Source organism: Cnephaeus nilssonii (assembly GCF_951640355.1).
Source record: "Cnephaeus nilssonii genome assembly, chromosome: 11".
NCBI classification, from domain to species: domain Eukaryota; kingdom Metazoa; phylum Chordata; class Mammalia; order Chiroptera; family Vespertilionidae; genus Cnephaeus; species Cnephaeus nilssonii.
In genome coordinates this window covers 31726995-31743400 of record NC_137082.1, presented here as the reverse complement: position 1 = coordinate 31743400, position 16406 = coordinate 31726995, and the positions used below count along the sequence as shown (strand labels likewise).

The 16406-nt window shown below is 41.5% G+C and overlaps 1 protein-coding gene across 6 annotated transcripts in view; it reads left to right on the top strand.

The window, feature by feature from the left end:
- Positions 1–11335, top strand: part of LOC307107227 (KRAB domain-containing protein 5-like) — a 62599-nt gene extending 51264 nt beyond the window's left edge. For 3 of the 6 annotated variants that reach the window (XR_013814201.1, XR_013814204.1, XR_013814205.1), the window contains exon 6: positions 259–11335. Coding sequence is in view for 1 of the 6 variants with exons in the window: in XM_079784325.1 (XP_079640451.1) it covers positions 4075–4095 (21 nt within the window). In the remaining 5 variants the exon portion in view is untranslated. The remainder of the gene's footprint in view (positions 1–258) is intronic. The other 3 variants (XR_013814202.1, XR_013814203.1, XM_079784325.1) reach the window with 3 other exon arrangements.
- Positions 11336–16406: the final 5071 nt, after the last annotated feature.

The window sequence follows — 16406 nt, the reverse complement described above, 5'->3', positions numbered from 1 at the left end:
TCTAAAAAATCAGATATTGAAAAAATGAAGATAGAAATTATAACTATGAATTTGTAAGTCACTTAACCAAGTTTGCATTATTCTTTCACAGATACATATTCTTTCTTATTCCAGAGTCTTTAATTTTTATAAATGTGTTAGGGTTTATATTCAACCATCATGGTTCAGTAAATAGCAGAATAGGTCATTGGAAACAGCTTTACATGTGCAATATTAAATGCCATCACTAAAGGCCTTTCTATCTTCAATGATTACCAGAGTACACATAATGAAGAGAGAAGTCTCCAGTGCAATGAATCTTGGGAAAACATTAAACAAGAGTCAAATTCTGATAACCATCAGACAACTCAGCTTCCACAGAGAAATGATAAGTGTCCAAATGTCTTTGATAAAAGCTCAAATATTGTCATACCTCAGAATATTCATAGTGTAGAGAAGGCAGACAAATGTAGTGAATATTCCAACTCTTTCGATCAGTCATTAAATCTTACTGAACTTAAAAATACTGATATTGGGGAGGAGCCTTTCAGGTGTAATCAGTGTGTGAGAGTCCTTAGTCAATTATCCAATGTATATATACATAAGAAAATCCGTGCTAGAGAGAAGCCTTACAAATGTAAAGAATGTGATAAGGTTTTTAAGTTGCATTCCCATGTTATTGAACAACAGACACTTCATACCGGAGAGAAGATTTATAAATGTAGAGATTGTGGCAAAACCTTTAACAAGTGCTTAAAACTTAATGAATATCAGAAGCTTCATCCTGGAGAGAAGCCTTATAAATGTAGAGAATGTGGCAAAGCATACAAGTGGTATTCGAGCCTTACCAGTCATCAGAGAACTCATTCTGGAGAGAAGCCTTATAAATGTAGAGTATGTGGCAGAACCTTTAACGTGTTTTCAAGCCTGATTCGACATCAGAGTATTCATACTGGAGATAAGCCTTATAAATGTAGAGAATGTGGCAAAGCTTTTAACTGGTATTCAAGCCTTACTCGACATCAGAAAATTCATACTGGAGAGAAACCTTATGAATGTAGAGAATGTGGCAAAGCCTTTAACCGGTGTTCAGACCTTACTACTCATCAGAGACTTCATACTGGAGAGAAGCCTTATAAATGTGGAGAATGTGACAAAGCCTTTATCCGGAGTTCAAGCCTTACCCTTCATCAGAGAATTCATACTGGAGAGAAGCCTTATAAATGTAGAGAATGTGGCAAAGCCTTTACCCGGTGCTCAAAACTTACTGAACATCAGAGAATTCATTCTGTAGGGAGGCCTTATAAGTGTGGAGAATGTGGCAGAACTTTTAATGATTGTTCAAGCCTTATGAAACATGAGAGAAACCATACTAGAGATAAGGCTTATGAATGTGAAGAATGTGGCAAATCCTTTAACTGGTATTCAAGCCTGACTCGACATCAAAGAACTCATACGGGCGAGAAGCCTTATAAATGTAGAGAATGTGACAAAGCTTTTTACCGGTGTTCAGACCTAACCAATCATTATAGAATTCATACTGGAGAGAAGCCTTATAAATGTGGAGAATGTGGCAAAGCCTTTAACTGGTATTCAAGCTTTACTCAACATCAGAGAATTCATCTGGAAAGAAGTTTTATAAATGTAGAAAATATGGCAAGACCTTTACCCAGTGCTCAGAACTTACTTAACTTCAGAGAATTCACACTGGAGGAAGGCCTTATAAATGTAGAGAATGTAGCAAACCCTTTAAGCACTGTTCAAATATTACCAGATATCAGGGGTCTCTTACTAGAGAGAAACCTTATAAATGTTGAGAATGTGGCAGATCCTTTATCCTCTGCTTTAACCTTACCAAACATATGAGAATGCATACCTGAGAAAAGCTTTACAAATGTAAAGGGTGTGACAAAGCCTTTAACCTCTGCTATAGCTTTACTCAGTATTGGGGAATCCAAACTGGATAGAAGCAATGCAAATGTAAATATTGTGGAAAAACCTTTAGCTATTGCCCAAATCTCACTAAGTATATAGAATTCATACCAGAGGGAAGTGTAGAGAATGAGGAAAAGCCTTTCCCCCAGTGTTGGAACCTTAGTCCATATCACATAGTTCATGCTAGACTGAAACAATACAAATATAAAGAATGTGGCAAAATCTTGAACCATTAAACAAACCTCACTGAACTTAAGAGAGTTCATAGTGGAGAGAAATCATGCAAATGTCAAAAATGCAGCAATGCCTGTATTTAGCATTTATATCTTAATCGATAAGTGAGAATTTATACTGGAGACAAACTTAAGAATTTGAAAAATATGGCAAACACTTTTGCAGGACGTGCAGCCTTTCTCAATATCAGAGAATGCATACTGAAGATAAATTCTATATTTGTTATAAATGAAGTTATCCAAAATACACACTTCAGAAAACCCCACAGAATTTACCCTTTAAAGTGACTTTAAAGATCTAGAAAATCTAGGAAAGTAGCTAATCAAAATTAAATCTAAAATATCAGAAAATTCACAGTAGAAAGTAGTAAGTCAACACTTTTTAAATATGAGTAAATCCGAATACTTATTTTAGAGAACCACGTAAATAAAGTTACGTGGATTTTTAGTAGGAATCAAAATACCAAGGGTATGGATGTTTGAATAAATGTAATTGCTTACACTGTATTTTTATTATTATTATTATGACAGTATTTGTGATTTTTTTGAAACAAAAGTATTAATTGGTTTAAAATTTCAATTCATTTCATGATTTTATGAATGATTGTAATGTGTATTTTGACCAGTGTAATATAGTGGGTTTGTAATGCTCTGTTTAGACTATGTGTGGACTTAATATATTCTCCTTGATAAAATGAATGAACATAAGTGTATTAACAGTGATGTGTAATGAATGAGGTGTTAACATGCCTTGAATGTTAATGTTTCCCATCTCATTCATTGTTGTTGGTAGCAATTTGTAATGCACTGGAATGATATTACTAGAAGTCCTTTATCCAGGGAACTTTAACCTTAAATAATGTGTAGAGTTTCCCCAGAATTTATGTTTTCTTCTTTCTGTTGTACCTACAAGGACATTATGATAGTTGCAGTAAAGATCTAGTGGGAGTATTTGTAAGAGTTTAGCTAAAATACTTTATGATGTTTCTGCATTGGCATTTGTCTTGTGTAGCTAAGGAGCCTTGACTTGACTCCCTTTTCCCTCTAGTGCACACACTAGACACCAACTTACAGTGTCACAAGTAAATGTGTAAGTTTTTGATATAACTTCTCAAGAAGCCCTTGAGCACTATAGAGTTTTGTATACCTCAGGGTCTTATTTTGTATGCCACATATATAAGATTACTGAAGAGTTTACCAAAACCTTGCTGATTTTCATTTGAATAGAACAATCTGGACCTCAATTGAGAACCCCAGGGCACTCCACATGATGTTCCTAACAAAGGCATGCATTCTGGGTCCTTCCCCTCTCTGCCTGCATCCTGTCTTGGCCTCCCTGTGTAGCCCCTGCAGGCGTGTTGTGTATATCCTCCAGGCCTATGAGTTATAAACTGGTTTATGCCAATTTACCTTGTGGTCTCTGAGTTACTGCTGGTTACCATTCATTACCAGTGAACTTTGCTTAACAAATGCTAATTTAACAAATCTAAAAATGTATGATCAGAAGCCCTATTTTTGGAATTCTGCATTATGATTACATTTTAGCCTATATATATTTTCTTCACTTCCTTTTTCTGAGCCTATATAACAGATTTGCATGGTTTTGATATGCACTGCATGTAATATGTAAGTATAGTAACAAAGATGTAATTTAGGAGTAAAAGGATTAATGAGGAAGAAGTGGGTGTGTATGTGTGTACACATATCTTTAGAAAAAAGGATCAAAATTAGTAATTTAAAAATATTTGTTGATTTACTAGCAAGCTAGAAATCTTACAGGTTTATAATGTGAATCATCTTATATACATTACAGTGAATTTCTCCCAAATCTGATGATTCTTGTTCTGAGAATCTCCCACTGCAGTTCTGTTTGTTTACATTTCTGTGTCTCATGTAAGATCTAACATATGTTTTTCTTATTCCGTAGTGGATGAAATGTTGCTTATAGGTCATGCTTGGAGCTTTTAAGAATGGCTTTCATTGAATTCAATGGTGTACAGAAATATCCTGAAAATGGTAATAATTGGATTAATGAGCATATGAAGTTGTAGTTTGTTTAATACACTTTATTTCATTCTTTCTATTAAAGAGAAACTATATAAGTGAACATTTCTTTAGTTGTTTTTACTTATTGATGTCACCAAAGTTATTCACTCTTTTCTGCCAGTTTGTTTAGTTGAAAACTTGGTAATGTCCCAAATCCTAGTATTGTTTTGATAGTTATATGAAGGAAATAAGCACTTAGGACACTACTTGGTGTGTAATAGATAACTCCATAATTAGGAGGAAAATATTCCAATAGGAGTGATGTAGTTTTAAGTAGATGTAAAAATATTCAGGATGAAAAATTGATATGAATTAAACATGTGGAGGGGATACCTATTTCCAGGCTACAAAACTGGCTCTAAAATTATTAAGATAAATTGCATTTCTTAATTATTTCCAGTTCCTTTATTTCTTTTTATTCTCAGCTACATGGACATCAGAGCCATTGTCCTTTGAAGTGCTTTGGCTATACCATCTCACTATTCTCCCCATCCCATATCATTCTTGCTAATCAGGTACTGATCAGTAGTTTAGAATTTATATAATGGTGTGAGAAGCATCAGAATGTGTTGAAAAATTTGGATTATCTATATATATAAAAGCCTAAGCTACCAAACGACTGAATGACTGAACGACCGAATGACTGAACAACCGGTCACTATGACAAGCATTGACCACCAAGGGCAGATGCTCAATGCAGGAGCTGGCCCCTGGTGTTCAGTGCACCCCCAACCTCCCATGGTCCCTCCTCCAAACTGGCTGGCCCCATCAGCCCTGATCCCAGCCAACCTCTCTCAGCCCCGATCGGCCCCAATTGCTGGCCAGGCTAAGAGACCCCACCCATGCACAAATTCATGCACTGGGCCTCTAGTATGTTTTATGAAAAAGAGAGCTCATAACTCATAATTTCATGATGAAACCTTTCTTTCTGAATGTGAATACTGAATACTGGAAAACATCAGAGTAGCATGTGTGTATTTTGAAATGGGAATGATCTTCCTGGTTTCAATATTTGTTAGAATCCTAAAGAATTTTTATTTACTGTTACATCATTATCATCTCCTTTACTGCAGTGGAACCCAGACAAATTCATCTGAATATAACCAACCATTGATCGTGCTTTTAAAAAAATATGTGGTCTTATTGATTTTTAGAGAGGGAGAGGGATAGAGAGATAGAAACAGAAATGAAATTTGATCAGCTGCCTCCTGCACGGCCTACACTGGAAATCGATCCCACAACCTGGGCATGCTCTCTGACCAGGTATCGAACCTGTGACCTCTTGGTGCATGGGATGATGCTCAACCAACTGAGCCATGCTAGCTGGGCTGTTGATCATTCTTTCTAGGCATTCCAGGAACCATAGTAGCTTTTGATTTGAAATATTTTCTTCATGATTTTGGGTGCAAACTTATTTTGTATGTTCACGGCATGGCCATAAGTGTGTCTGTTTGCACCATATGTCCATTGAGAATCTTCCAGTCCATCAGCGTCGGCCAGGATTTCTAGCTGGGCAGAGCTTATAGTAAAAACCCAGTGTCCTGTACTGGATCTTGCATGTACTGGTTAATATGAGAGTTTATGTCGGCTCAAAAGAACAACACAAATATCACATAAAGTATAGATATTGGATAGTGTCCTGTACTTCCTGACATAGCTATATACTTACTGTATGCAGCATCATACTGATGTTTTGTGTGCCGGGCCAACTCAGCCAAGGGTTTGGCAAGCCTGAGGGCATTCGGCGAAGGATTGAAGAAAAGACAAAGAGAATAAGCTGGGTCTAGGTGGATCTCCTGTTCCTGGCTGAGGCCACAGAGAGAGATCCAGACGGCAAGCTGAGCCTTTATTTTATAGCCAGAGGTAAACAAAATAGTAATCACCATAGTTACAATGTTCTTGTGAGTTTCACTTGTTTTGGCAGCACTTGCTGCACCTCCCACAGCCGATTAGCTACCCAGATAGGATCTAGGGAGCTTCATAAGGTCAAACTTAATTATGCTAAGAGGGCTGTGCCCTCTAAGCTGGGATTTGTTTGTGGCTTTGCCAACAGGTCAGTCTGAAGCTTAACCCTATAGCCGCTCCCTACAGTTTTGTGTTGAGAACTTACTACCTGGGGAGTTGTCCCACCATTTTTATTCTGTACAGCCCAAAGCACAGGGCTGAACACATTAATAGGAACAGTATCTTAGCTAGATGGGTGTTGCTCCATTTACTGGTATAAAGGTGAGGAATTCTGAGGGTGTCTAGCAATGCAAATGACATATAAATCAATTTTTTCTATTCAGCTGATCATTACAAAAACAATGAAGCATTCATGGTGCTTACCATGCAGGAACTTACCTCTAGAACAAATGACTAAATGGTTGAATTCATGATTGTAGGGTCAGTGCCAGGAAGAGGTGGTCCACTGGAGTCTGGCTTATTTTTGGTCAATTTCCATTTCCTATTATGGGAGATCTGATGTCACTTTTTGAAAGGCTATCAACAGGCAGAAGAGGTGTTTATTTTTAGTAGTAGTATTCATATTTCTATTTCTTTTATGTAGTTAAATACAAAATAGTTTCAAATACAATAGTCTCAAAAAACCCTCTATGTGTATACATGAAATTGTATGTTATGCTTTAAAATATACTATTACTGCCACACTGGCATGGCTCAGTGGTTGAGCGTCGACCTATGAACCCAAAAGTTCACAGTTTGATTCCTGGTCTGGGCACATGCCCAGGTTGCAGGCTTGATCCCCAGTGTGGGGTGTGCAGAAGGCAGCCAATCAATGATTCTCTCTCATCATTGATGTTTCTATCTCTCTCTCTCTCTCCCTCTTCCTTTATCTCTGAAATCAATAAAAAATATTGAAACATTTTTAATACACTATTAGCTTGAACAGAATGAAATAATGCAAACCATAAAAGTTAAGTTTTTTGTGTGCAGGCCTAGGAAAGCCAAAGCTGAAAATAAGAAGCAAGAAGGGAAGTGGAGGACCCACTGTCTGCCTCACAGGTGCCCATATCCATCTCTTCTGAGTTTTGTTCAGGTCCACAGGCATGTGGCATTTTATACAACAATAAAGAACTCTCAGAAAGAGAAAATAAATAAAAAAACAATCCCATTTACCATTGCAAAAAAAAAAGTACCTAGGAATAATCCTAACCAAGGAGTTAAAAAGCATCTATTTGGAAAACTATAGGACACTGAAAAAGAAATAGCAGAAGATACAAACAAGTGAAAGCATATACCGTTTCATGGATTTTAAGAGTTAACATCATTAAAATGTCCGTACTACCCAAAAGTAATCTCTAGATTCAACACAATACGTATCAAAATACAAACGGCATCGTTCGTCGATCTGGAACAAATTCCAAAAATTCATATGGAACCAAAAAAGACCCCATATAGCCTTAGCTATCTTGAGAAAATAGAACACAGTTAGAGGGATCACCACATGGGATATCAAACTATACTACAAAGCCATTGTCATAAAAAAAGACTGGTACTAGCGCAAGAACAGGCATATACTGTAATGGAAAAGAACAGACACCCCAAAAAATAACCACACCATATAGTTAATTTGGCTAATGAGGTGAGAGCATACAGGGAGTAGAGACAGTCTCTGCAATAAATGGTTTTGGGAAAATTGGATGGTACATGCAAAAAAATGAAACTAGACCATCAAATTATATCACACACAAGAATAAACTGAAAATGAGTAAAATATTTAAATGTAAGCCACACAACCAGAGAAATCCTAAGAGAGAACAGAGGCCATAATATCTCAGACCTCTCACATAGCAGTATTTTTGCTGATACATCTCCTAGGTTAGGGAAACAAAGGAAAGATATATGAATGGGACTATATGAAACTAAAAAGCTTCTGCACAGCAAAATAAATCATTAAAGTGAAAAGAGAACCCACTGTATGGGAAAGCATATTTTTCAATGACACATCTGAAAAGGGGTTAATTTCCAAAATATATAAAGAATGTATACAACTCAACACCAGGAGGACAACCCAAATAAAAATTTGAGCAAGGTCCTGCATAGACACTTCTTTAAAGAGAACATACAGATGACCAATGGACATAGGAAAAAATTATTAACATCAGTAATCTTCAGAGAAATGCAAATTAAAACAACAATGAGGTGTCACCTCTCACCTGTCAGAATTGCTATGCATCAGTAAATCGACAAACAAGTGCTGGTGAGGATGTGGAGAAAAAGGAACCCTAGTTCACTGCTGGTGGGAATGTAGACTGGTGCAGCCACTGTGGAAAACAGTATGGAGTTTTCTCAAATAATTAAAAATGGAACTGCTTTATCACCCAGCCATCCCACTTATGGGAATATACCCTTAGGATCTTAAAACACCATCAGAAAGAATATTTGCACCTCTGTGTTCATAACAGCAGCATTTCCAACAGCTAAGATCTAGAAATAGCCCAAGTGCCCATCAATAGATGAGTGGATAAAAAACCCTGTGGTACATTTATACCATGGAATACTATGCAGCAGTAAAAAATAAGGCTCTCTTATCCTTTGGGACAGCATGGAGGAACCTGGAGATTATTATGCTAAGCGAAATTAGGCAGTCAGAGAAAGACAAATATAACATGATCTCTCGTGTAATCTACTGAACAAAATAAACTGATGAACAAAATAAGTCTGGAAGCATGGCTACATGAAACAGACTGACAGATGGCAAGATGGGAGGGTGTTAGGAGGGACAAGATTAACCAATGAACATATATGAATAATTCATAGACACAGAAAATAATGTCTTGAAGGCCTGGAGTTGGGCAGGAGATGGGTTGAGGGTGGCAAAGGGGGGAAAGGGGGAAAATCTGTAATACTTTCAAAAATAAAGATAAATTTAAAAAATATATGAAGAACAGAATTGAACTTCTATGTGCTCATAGGCATGTGAGGCTGCTTTGTCGAGGACAGTCATCTGAAAATTGCCATGGCAAAGCAAATTCTTGGTCTGAGAGCCATTTTTGAAGGCAGCTGAACTAAATGTTATTCTGTTAAGCTTTCAAGCTTCATTAGGCTTGGAAATATATTTTTAAAATATATTTTATTGATTTTTTACAGAAAGGAAGGGAGAGGGATAGAGAGCTAGAAACATCGATGAAAGAGAAACATCGATCAGCTGCCTCCTGCACACCTCCCACTGGGACTGTGCCCGCAGCCAAGGTACATGCCCTTGACCAGAATCAAACCTGGGACCTTTCAGTCCACAGGCCGATGCTCTAGCCACTGAGCCAAAACGGTAGGGCTATTTGCCCTTTCTTTATAATAGAAGTGTCAGAGATGAAAGAAAATTAGTAAAATGTATATGAAAATCTTCCTCCTGACAGAGTCTGGGGCACACCATGGGACCCAGAGTCAAGTCCCCGCTCACCTACATGCGCCTCAAAATCATGCAAGACCTAGACCTGGCCACCAACCCCCCCCCCCCGCCCCCAATTGGGCTAGATCCAGACCTGGCCAGTCCTACCCTTGTCAAGCCCTGCTGGGTGGGGGGTGCTGAGCTGCGCCAGCACAGCCAAGGGTTTGGCGAGCCTGAGGGAGGGCAGTGAAGGATGGAGACAAAAGACAGACAGAGAAAAAGCTGGGTCTAGGTGGATCTTCTGTGCCTGGCTGAGGCCACAGAACAGATCCAGACTGCAAAGCTGATGCTTTATTTATAGTCAGGGGTAAACAAGGTAATTTACAATGTTCTTGTAAGTTTCACTTGTTTTGGCAGCACTTGCTGCCCCTCCCACAGCCCATTAGCTACCCAGGAAAGATCTAGGAAGCAGTCACAAGATCAAGCTTAATTATGCTTAGAGGACTGTGCCCTCCAAGCTGGGACTTGTTTGTGACTTTGCCAGCAGGTCAGTCCAAGGCTTAACCCTATAACCGCTTCCTACAGGGTGCAGCCTCAGGTCCCCCATCAAGCCCCACTGGGAGGGGCGTGCAGCTTCAGGTCCCCTGTCAAGCCCTGCTGGATGGAGGGCATGGCCTGAGGTCACCCGGCCCTGGGCGAGGGGAGCAGCCTGAGGTCCCCCGTCAAGCCCTGCTGGGTGTGGGGCATGGTCTGAGTTCCCCTGGCCTGGCGCCAGGGTAGGGGGCATAGCTTGAGGTCCCCCGGCCTGGCGCTGGGGCATGAGGAGCAGCCTGAGGTCCCCTGGCCCAGCACCAGAGAGGAGGGCGCACCTTGAGGTCCCCGTCAAGCCTCGCCAGGTGGGGGGCGCGGCCTCAGGTCCCCCATCAAGCCTCACATGGGTGGTGGGGGGGGTACCCAGCCTTAGGTCTCTGCTGATTGCTCATTAAGGCTTGTTAAGGGAACTCCGCCTCCATTGTGGGCGCAGTCATCTTTGTGGCGGAGTAACGGTCAATTTGCACATTCACTCTTCATTATATAGGATTTATTTATTTATTTATTCATTCATTTATTTATTTATTTAAGAGAGGAAGGGACAGGGAGAGAGAGATGGAAACATCAATGATGAGAGAGAATCATCAATTGGCTGCCTCCTGTAGGCCCAAGTCTGGGGATCAAGCCCTCACCTGGGCATGTGCCCTGACTGAGAATTGAACCATGACCTCCTGGCTTATAGGCCCACAGCTCAACCACTGAGCTACACCAGTCAGATCTGTGGACATACATTTTAAATTGTCTTGGGTCTATGGGTAGAATTGTGTCATAAAGATAAGATACTTTTTTTTTTTTTTGAGGACTTGCTAAGCTCTTCTCTAAAGCAGCCACATCATTGTATATTTTCACCTGAAATGCACAAGAGTTTTAATTTCTCAACTTTTTCATCAACAGTTGTTATTTTCCATCTTTTTTATTTTAGCTCTTTCACCAGGTGTAAAGTGGCATCTCATGGTTTTGATTTGCATTCTTTAATGACTAATAATAGTAAGCATTTTTTTTTCATTTGGTTTTTGTTCACAGGTATATCTTGTTTTGATAATTGTCTATTCATTTGTTACATATGTATTTATATTAGGCAATTTATCTTTTTTGGCTTGTTTTAAGTATTCTTTGTTTAGGTAAATTTAATACAATTTCCCCCTATGTTGTAGGTTGTCCTTTCACTTTCTTGATAGTGTCCTTTGATACCCAGCTTTTAAATTTTAATAAAATTTTATTTTGGGAAGGGTTGAGTGAGCTTTTTGTTTAATATCTAAGAATGCATTGCCCAATCCAATGTTAGGATAATTTATACCTATGATTTCTGGTGCATATTATAAGTACTAGAAGCCCGGTGCACGAAATTCGTGCACGGAGGGGGGTTGTCCCTCAGCCCAGCCTGTACCCTCTCCAATCTGGGACCCCTGGAGGGATGTCCGATGGGCAGTCGGACATCCCTCTCACAATCCAGGACTGCTGGCTCCCAACTGCTTGCCTGCCTGCCTTCCTGATTGCCCCTAACCGCTTCTGCCTGCCAGCCTGATCACCCCCTCACCACTCCGCTGCCCGCCTGTTTGCCCCCAACTTCCCTCCTCTACTGGCCTGGTCACCCCTAACTGCCCTCTCCTGCAGGGTTGATCACCTCCAACTGCCCTCCCTTGCAGGCCTGGTCCTTCTCAACTGCCCTCCCTTGCAGGCCGGGTGCCTCCCAACTGCCCTCTCCTGCTGGCCATCTTGTGTCCACATGGGGGCAGGATCTTTGACCACATGGGGCAGCTATATTGTGTGTTGCAGTGATGATCAATATGCATATTACTCTTTTATTAGATAGGATAGAGGACTGGTACAGGGGTGGGGGCCAGCTGGTTTGCCCTGAAGGGTGTCCCTGATCAGGGTGGGGTTCCCTTGGGGCGTGGGGCTGCCTGAGCGAGGGGCCTGTGGTGGTTTGCAGGCTGGCCACACCCCCTGGCAACCCAAGCGCAGGCCCTGGTATCTGGAATTTATTTTCCTTCTACAATTGAAACTTTGTAGCCTGGAGCGGAGCCAAGCCTGGGGCTCCCTTCGCGGCGGCAGCCATTTCTGTTGGGGTTATAATTGAAACTTTGTTGCCTTAAGCAGTTGGTCCCAGCCAGGGTGTGCGGAAAGCTTTGCTTTCCCTGTTGCCGGTGACAACCCTGGCCTGCTCTCTCAAGCTTCATTCTGACGCCATTTCTGTTTGAATTTGTTTGTCTTCTATAATTGAAACTTGTAGCTTGAGTAGAGGCTTAGGCCTGCAAGCTTGTTTCCCTCTGTTGCCTGGGAAACCTTGCTTTCTGTGGCTGTAGCCATCTTGGATGGGTTAATTTGCATACTCGCTCTGATTGGATGGTGAGTGTGGCCTGAGGGCGTGGCTTGTGGGTGTGTCGGTGGTATGGTCAATTTGCATATTTGTCTATTATTAGGTAGGATTACCAAGTCAGGAAATCTGTCAAAATGGTTCCTTAGTTTCACATCATGAAAGAATCCTTCCTAGTATCAAAACTAACATTTACAATAAAGATGGGAAAGTTTTGATCTATTCTTCAGTAATAAACAAATATCACAGTTATAAATATTGGAAACATTTTTACAAATATAATGAATTTGTAAGGTGTTTAGGAAGAATGAATCTTCACTAAGCATGAGAATTTCCTACTATGGGAAGATGTCTTAAAATATAATGAATTGGGCCCTGGCTGGTTTTGCTTGTGGTTAGAGCATGGGCCAGTGGACTAAAGGGTGGAGGGTTCAATTCTGGTCAACAGCACCTACCTCAGTTTTGGAATCAATCCCGGGCCCAGTCAGGTGCCTACGGGAGGCAACCAATTGACTTCTTTCTCTCGCATTGATGTTTCTCTCTCTGTCTCTCACCTTTCCTTCCACTCCCTCTAAAAAATCAATGGATAAAATATCCTTGGTTGATGATTAACAAAAAGAAGAAGAAGAAGAAGAAAAAAAAATAATGAATTGGACCCTGGCTGGTGTGACTCTGTTGGTTGGGTGTTATCCTTGCATTGAAGGGTTGCTGGTTTGAATCACAACCAGGGCACATGCCTGGGTTGCTGGCTAGAACCCAGTAGGGGGTGTGCAAGAGGTAGCCAATCCATGCTTCCTTCTCACATCGATGTTTTTCTCCCCATCTCCGTTTCCCTCTCAGAAAAATAAACAAAAATATTTTTAAAAAGAATGAATTGGGAAAAGTATTTTTCCAAGGGTCGAACATTACAGAAGTTCAGTAAATATACATCTAAAAGAAAGCCCAAAAATATGTTACGTGTGGCGAAATTCTTATACAAATTTCAATACTTGGAAGATCATCATGATATTAAGTTTGGAATAAAATCTTACAACTTTTATGAGTCGTGAGGTTCAAAACTTACAAAATATTAGGTAACTCAAATGTAATAAATGTTGAAAGTGTATAACAAACGCATAACCTTGGGAAACATCACATAATGTACTAGTATATGGCAGTGACACCTTTAAATTTATTATATGTTAAAGGAATTTTTATCCAAAATGCCTTTATCTCATCAAAAATTCCTATTGGCAAGAAATGTTGCATATGTAGGGATTTGAGAGAAATATGCATTTCATGATGGGTATTATCTACACTAATAAAAGAGAAATATGCAAAATGACCATCACTTCGCGATGCCCACCAGCCAATCAGGAGTAAGCATGCAAATTAACCCAACAAAGATGGCGGCAACCCCGCCCCCAGCCGCTCCGGGGCTCTGGGCAGTACGCATGCAGGCGCGGAGCGGCCGGGCCAGGCGGGGCAGGATGCCTGCTATGAGAGGGAGGGCAGGGGGCAGAGGGAGCTATAGGAGCGGCGCTCCGGCCGGAGCAAAAACTGAAGGCTCCGGCTGGAACAAAGACAGAAGATGGAAGGAAGTGGCCAGAGCGAAGGCCTGGGTCCCAGGTGCCAGAGGAAAACTAGTGCCGGCAGCCAGGGGAAGGAAGGCCTATTGCACAAATCTTCGTGCAATGGGCCTCTAGTCCTATATAATAAACAGGCAATATGCAAATTGACCCTCACGCCCTTGCACAAGATGGCTGCCCCCATGTGGTCAAAGATGGCTGCCACAAGATGGCTGGGAGGGGAGGGCAGTTGGGGGCGACAGGGTTGGCAGGGGAAGGCAGTTAGGGGTGACCAGGCTGGCAGGGGAGAGCAGTTATGGACGACCAGGCTGGCAGGGGAGGACAGTTGGGGACAACCAGGCCGGCAGGGGAAGGCAGCTGAGGGTGGGGACCAGGCCTGCAGGGGAAGGCAGCTGAGGGTGGGAACCAGGCCTGCAGGGGAGGGCAGTTAGGGGTGACTGGGCTGGCAGGGGAAGGCAATTGGGCGGGACAAGGCCTGCAGGGAGGGCAGTTGGGGAGAACCAGGCCTGCAAGGGAGGGCAGTTGGGGATGACCAGGTCGGCAGGGGAGGGCAGTTGGGGATGACCAGGTCGGCAGGGGAGGGCAGTTAGGTGTCAATCAGGCTGGCAGGGGAGTGGTTAGGGGGTGATCAGGCTGGTAGGCAGAAGCAGTTTGGGGCAATCAGGCAGGCAGGCAGGCAGGCAGGTGAGCGATTGGGAGCCAGCAGTCCCAGATCGGAGAGGGATGTCCGATTGCCGGTTTAGGCCATATAGGGATTGGGCCTAAACCAGCAGTCGGACATCCCCGAAGGGTTCCCGATTGGAGAGGGTGCTGGCTGGGCTGAGGGACACCGCCCCCCCCCCCCAGTGCACAAATTTCATGCACCAGGCCTCTAGTTCATATATATTTCCTTAAAGTTTATTGAAAGTTTAAGAGACCTTTGGAAGTTTGAAAAGATTGTTTAACTTCCTTAGGGTTCATCTTAAAGAGGATAAACACTCTACCAAATGCCTTTAGAAATATTACAAAAATATTCTATAGATGAAAACAAATCCAAGTGTCTACTAGAAAGGTATATATTCTTTTTTTTTCTTTTTTCTTTTATATTTTTATTGATTTTATTACAGAGAGGAAGAGAGAGGGATAGAGAGTTAGAAATATCGATGATAGAGAAACATCGATCAGCTGCCTCTTGCACACCCCCTACTGGGGATGTGCCCGCAACCAAGGTACATGCCCTTGACCGGAATCGAACCTGGGACCTTTCAGTCCGAAGGCCGACGCTCTATCCACTGAGCCAAACCGGTTTCGGCAGGTATATATTCTTTACTGCATTTATTATCCACACTGACAGAACCTCATGAATAGAAAACAAACACAAAAGGCTAAAGTATAACAAATAAATAGATAAAAAGTACTCTTTCTAGTTACTCTTGGATAAATAGAAATTTGAGATTGCATATATATATATTAGAAATAATGACAAATGAATTACAATATCATAGCAGTCTATCAACATAGGTATTTGAGTTTATCATTCCCCTCAAGTGTTGAATATGTAAAGAATAATACAATTTATATCTATTTTGTAAAATTTATTGCTGTATTTTTAACGAAAAACACACACATAGATGGTGACTTAAAATATCACATGCTTAGAAAAAAAAATATCACATGCTTCATCCCTTCAGATCTTGTCCTTATAAAATTCTCTGCAACTGAGCACAGGACAGCACAGGGTGTATGGGGACTAGTAATGGAAATGGTGTCCTGGCAGATGTTGGCATGTGATGGCATGTTTTTCAAAGGTAGAATTTGTAATTTCATACAGGTAGAATTTTTAATTTTACATTCAAGTTTGCATCGTCTGCACAGACTCCTTGCTTCATGAAATTGCTTATTTGGATGGTTATCGTTCCCCCACAACTCGCTATGGAAGTCCAGGTTCCCAGAACTCGGAGCTGGAGTCAGCTGGCATCTCTGCCAAGACGCGCAGGTGTGCCCACTAGCGGTTTTGAGTAAATCCGTTGTCATCCTGTTAAAAAAAAAGAAAAAAAAAAAAAGACATTTTAGCTTTCAACATAAGTGGCCCACGGGACTCCAAGTAAATTTTACATTAAACTGTTTGAAACATCTACTTAAAATGGGCAGGAAATAGCCCTGCTTCACAGGCCAAAAAGACACTGAACACACTGGAGCCGGGGCCCAGCCATAACCCCCCGCGGAGCTGACCCTGCCATCATCCCGGGGGCTCGGCTCCACCCTCCAGCAATCAAGGCGGCTCTGGGCCCCGTTCCACCACATTCTTTTTTTGGGGGGAAGGCCTGCCACACCCTTTGGCCCGTCCTGTCACTCTCCAGCTGGCTGAACCACAGAGACTGAGGCCACGCCAGGTGGTTGAGCGCCGCCTCACATCCCTGTCCCGGGCG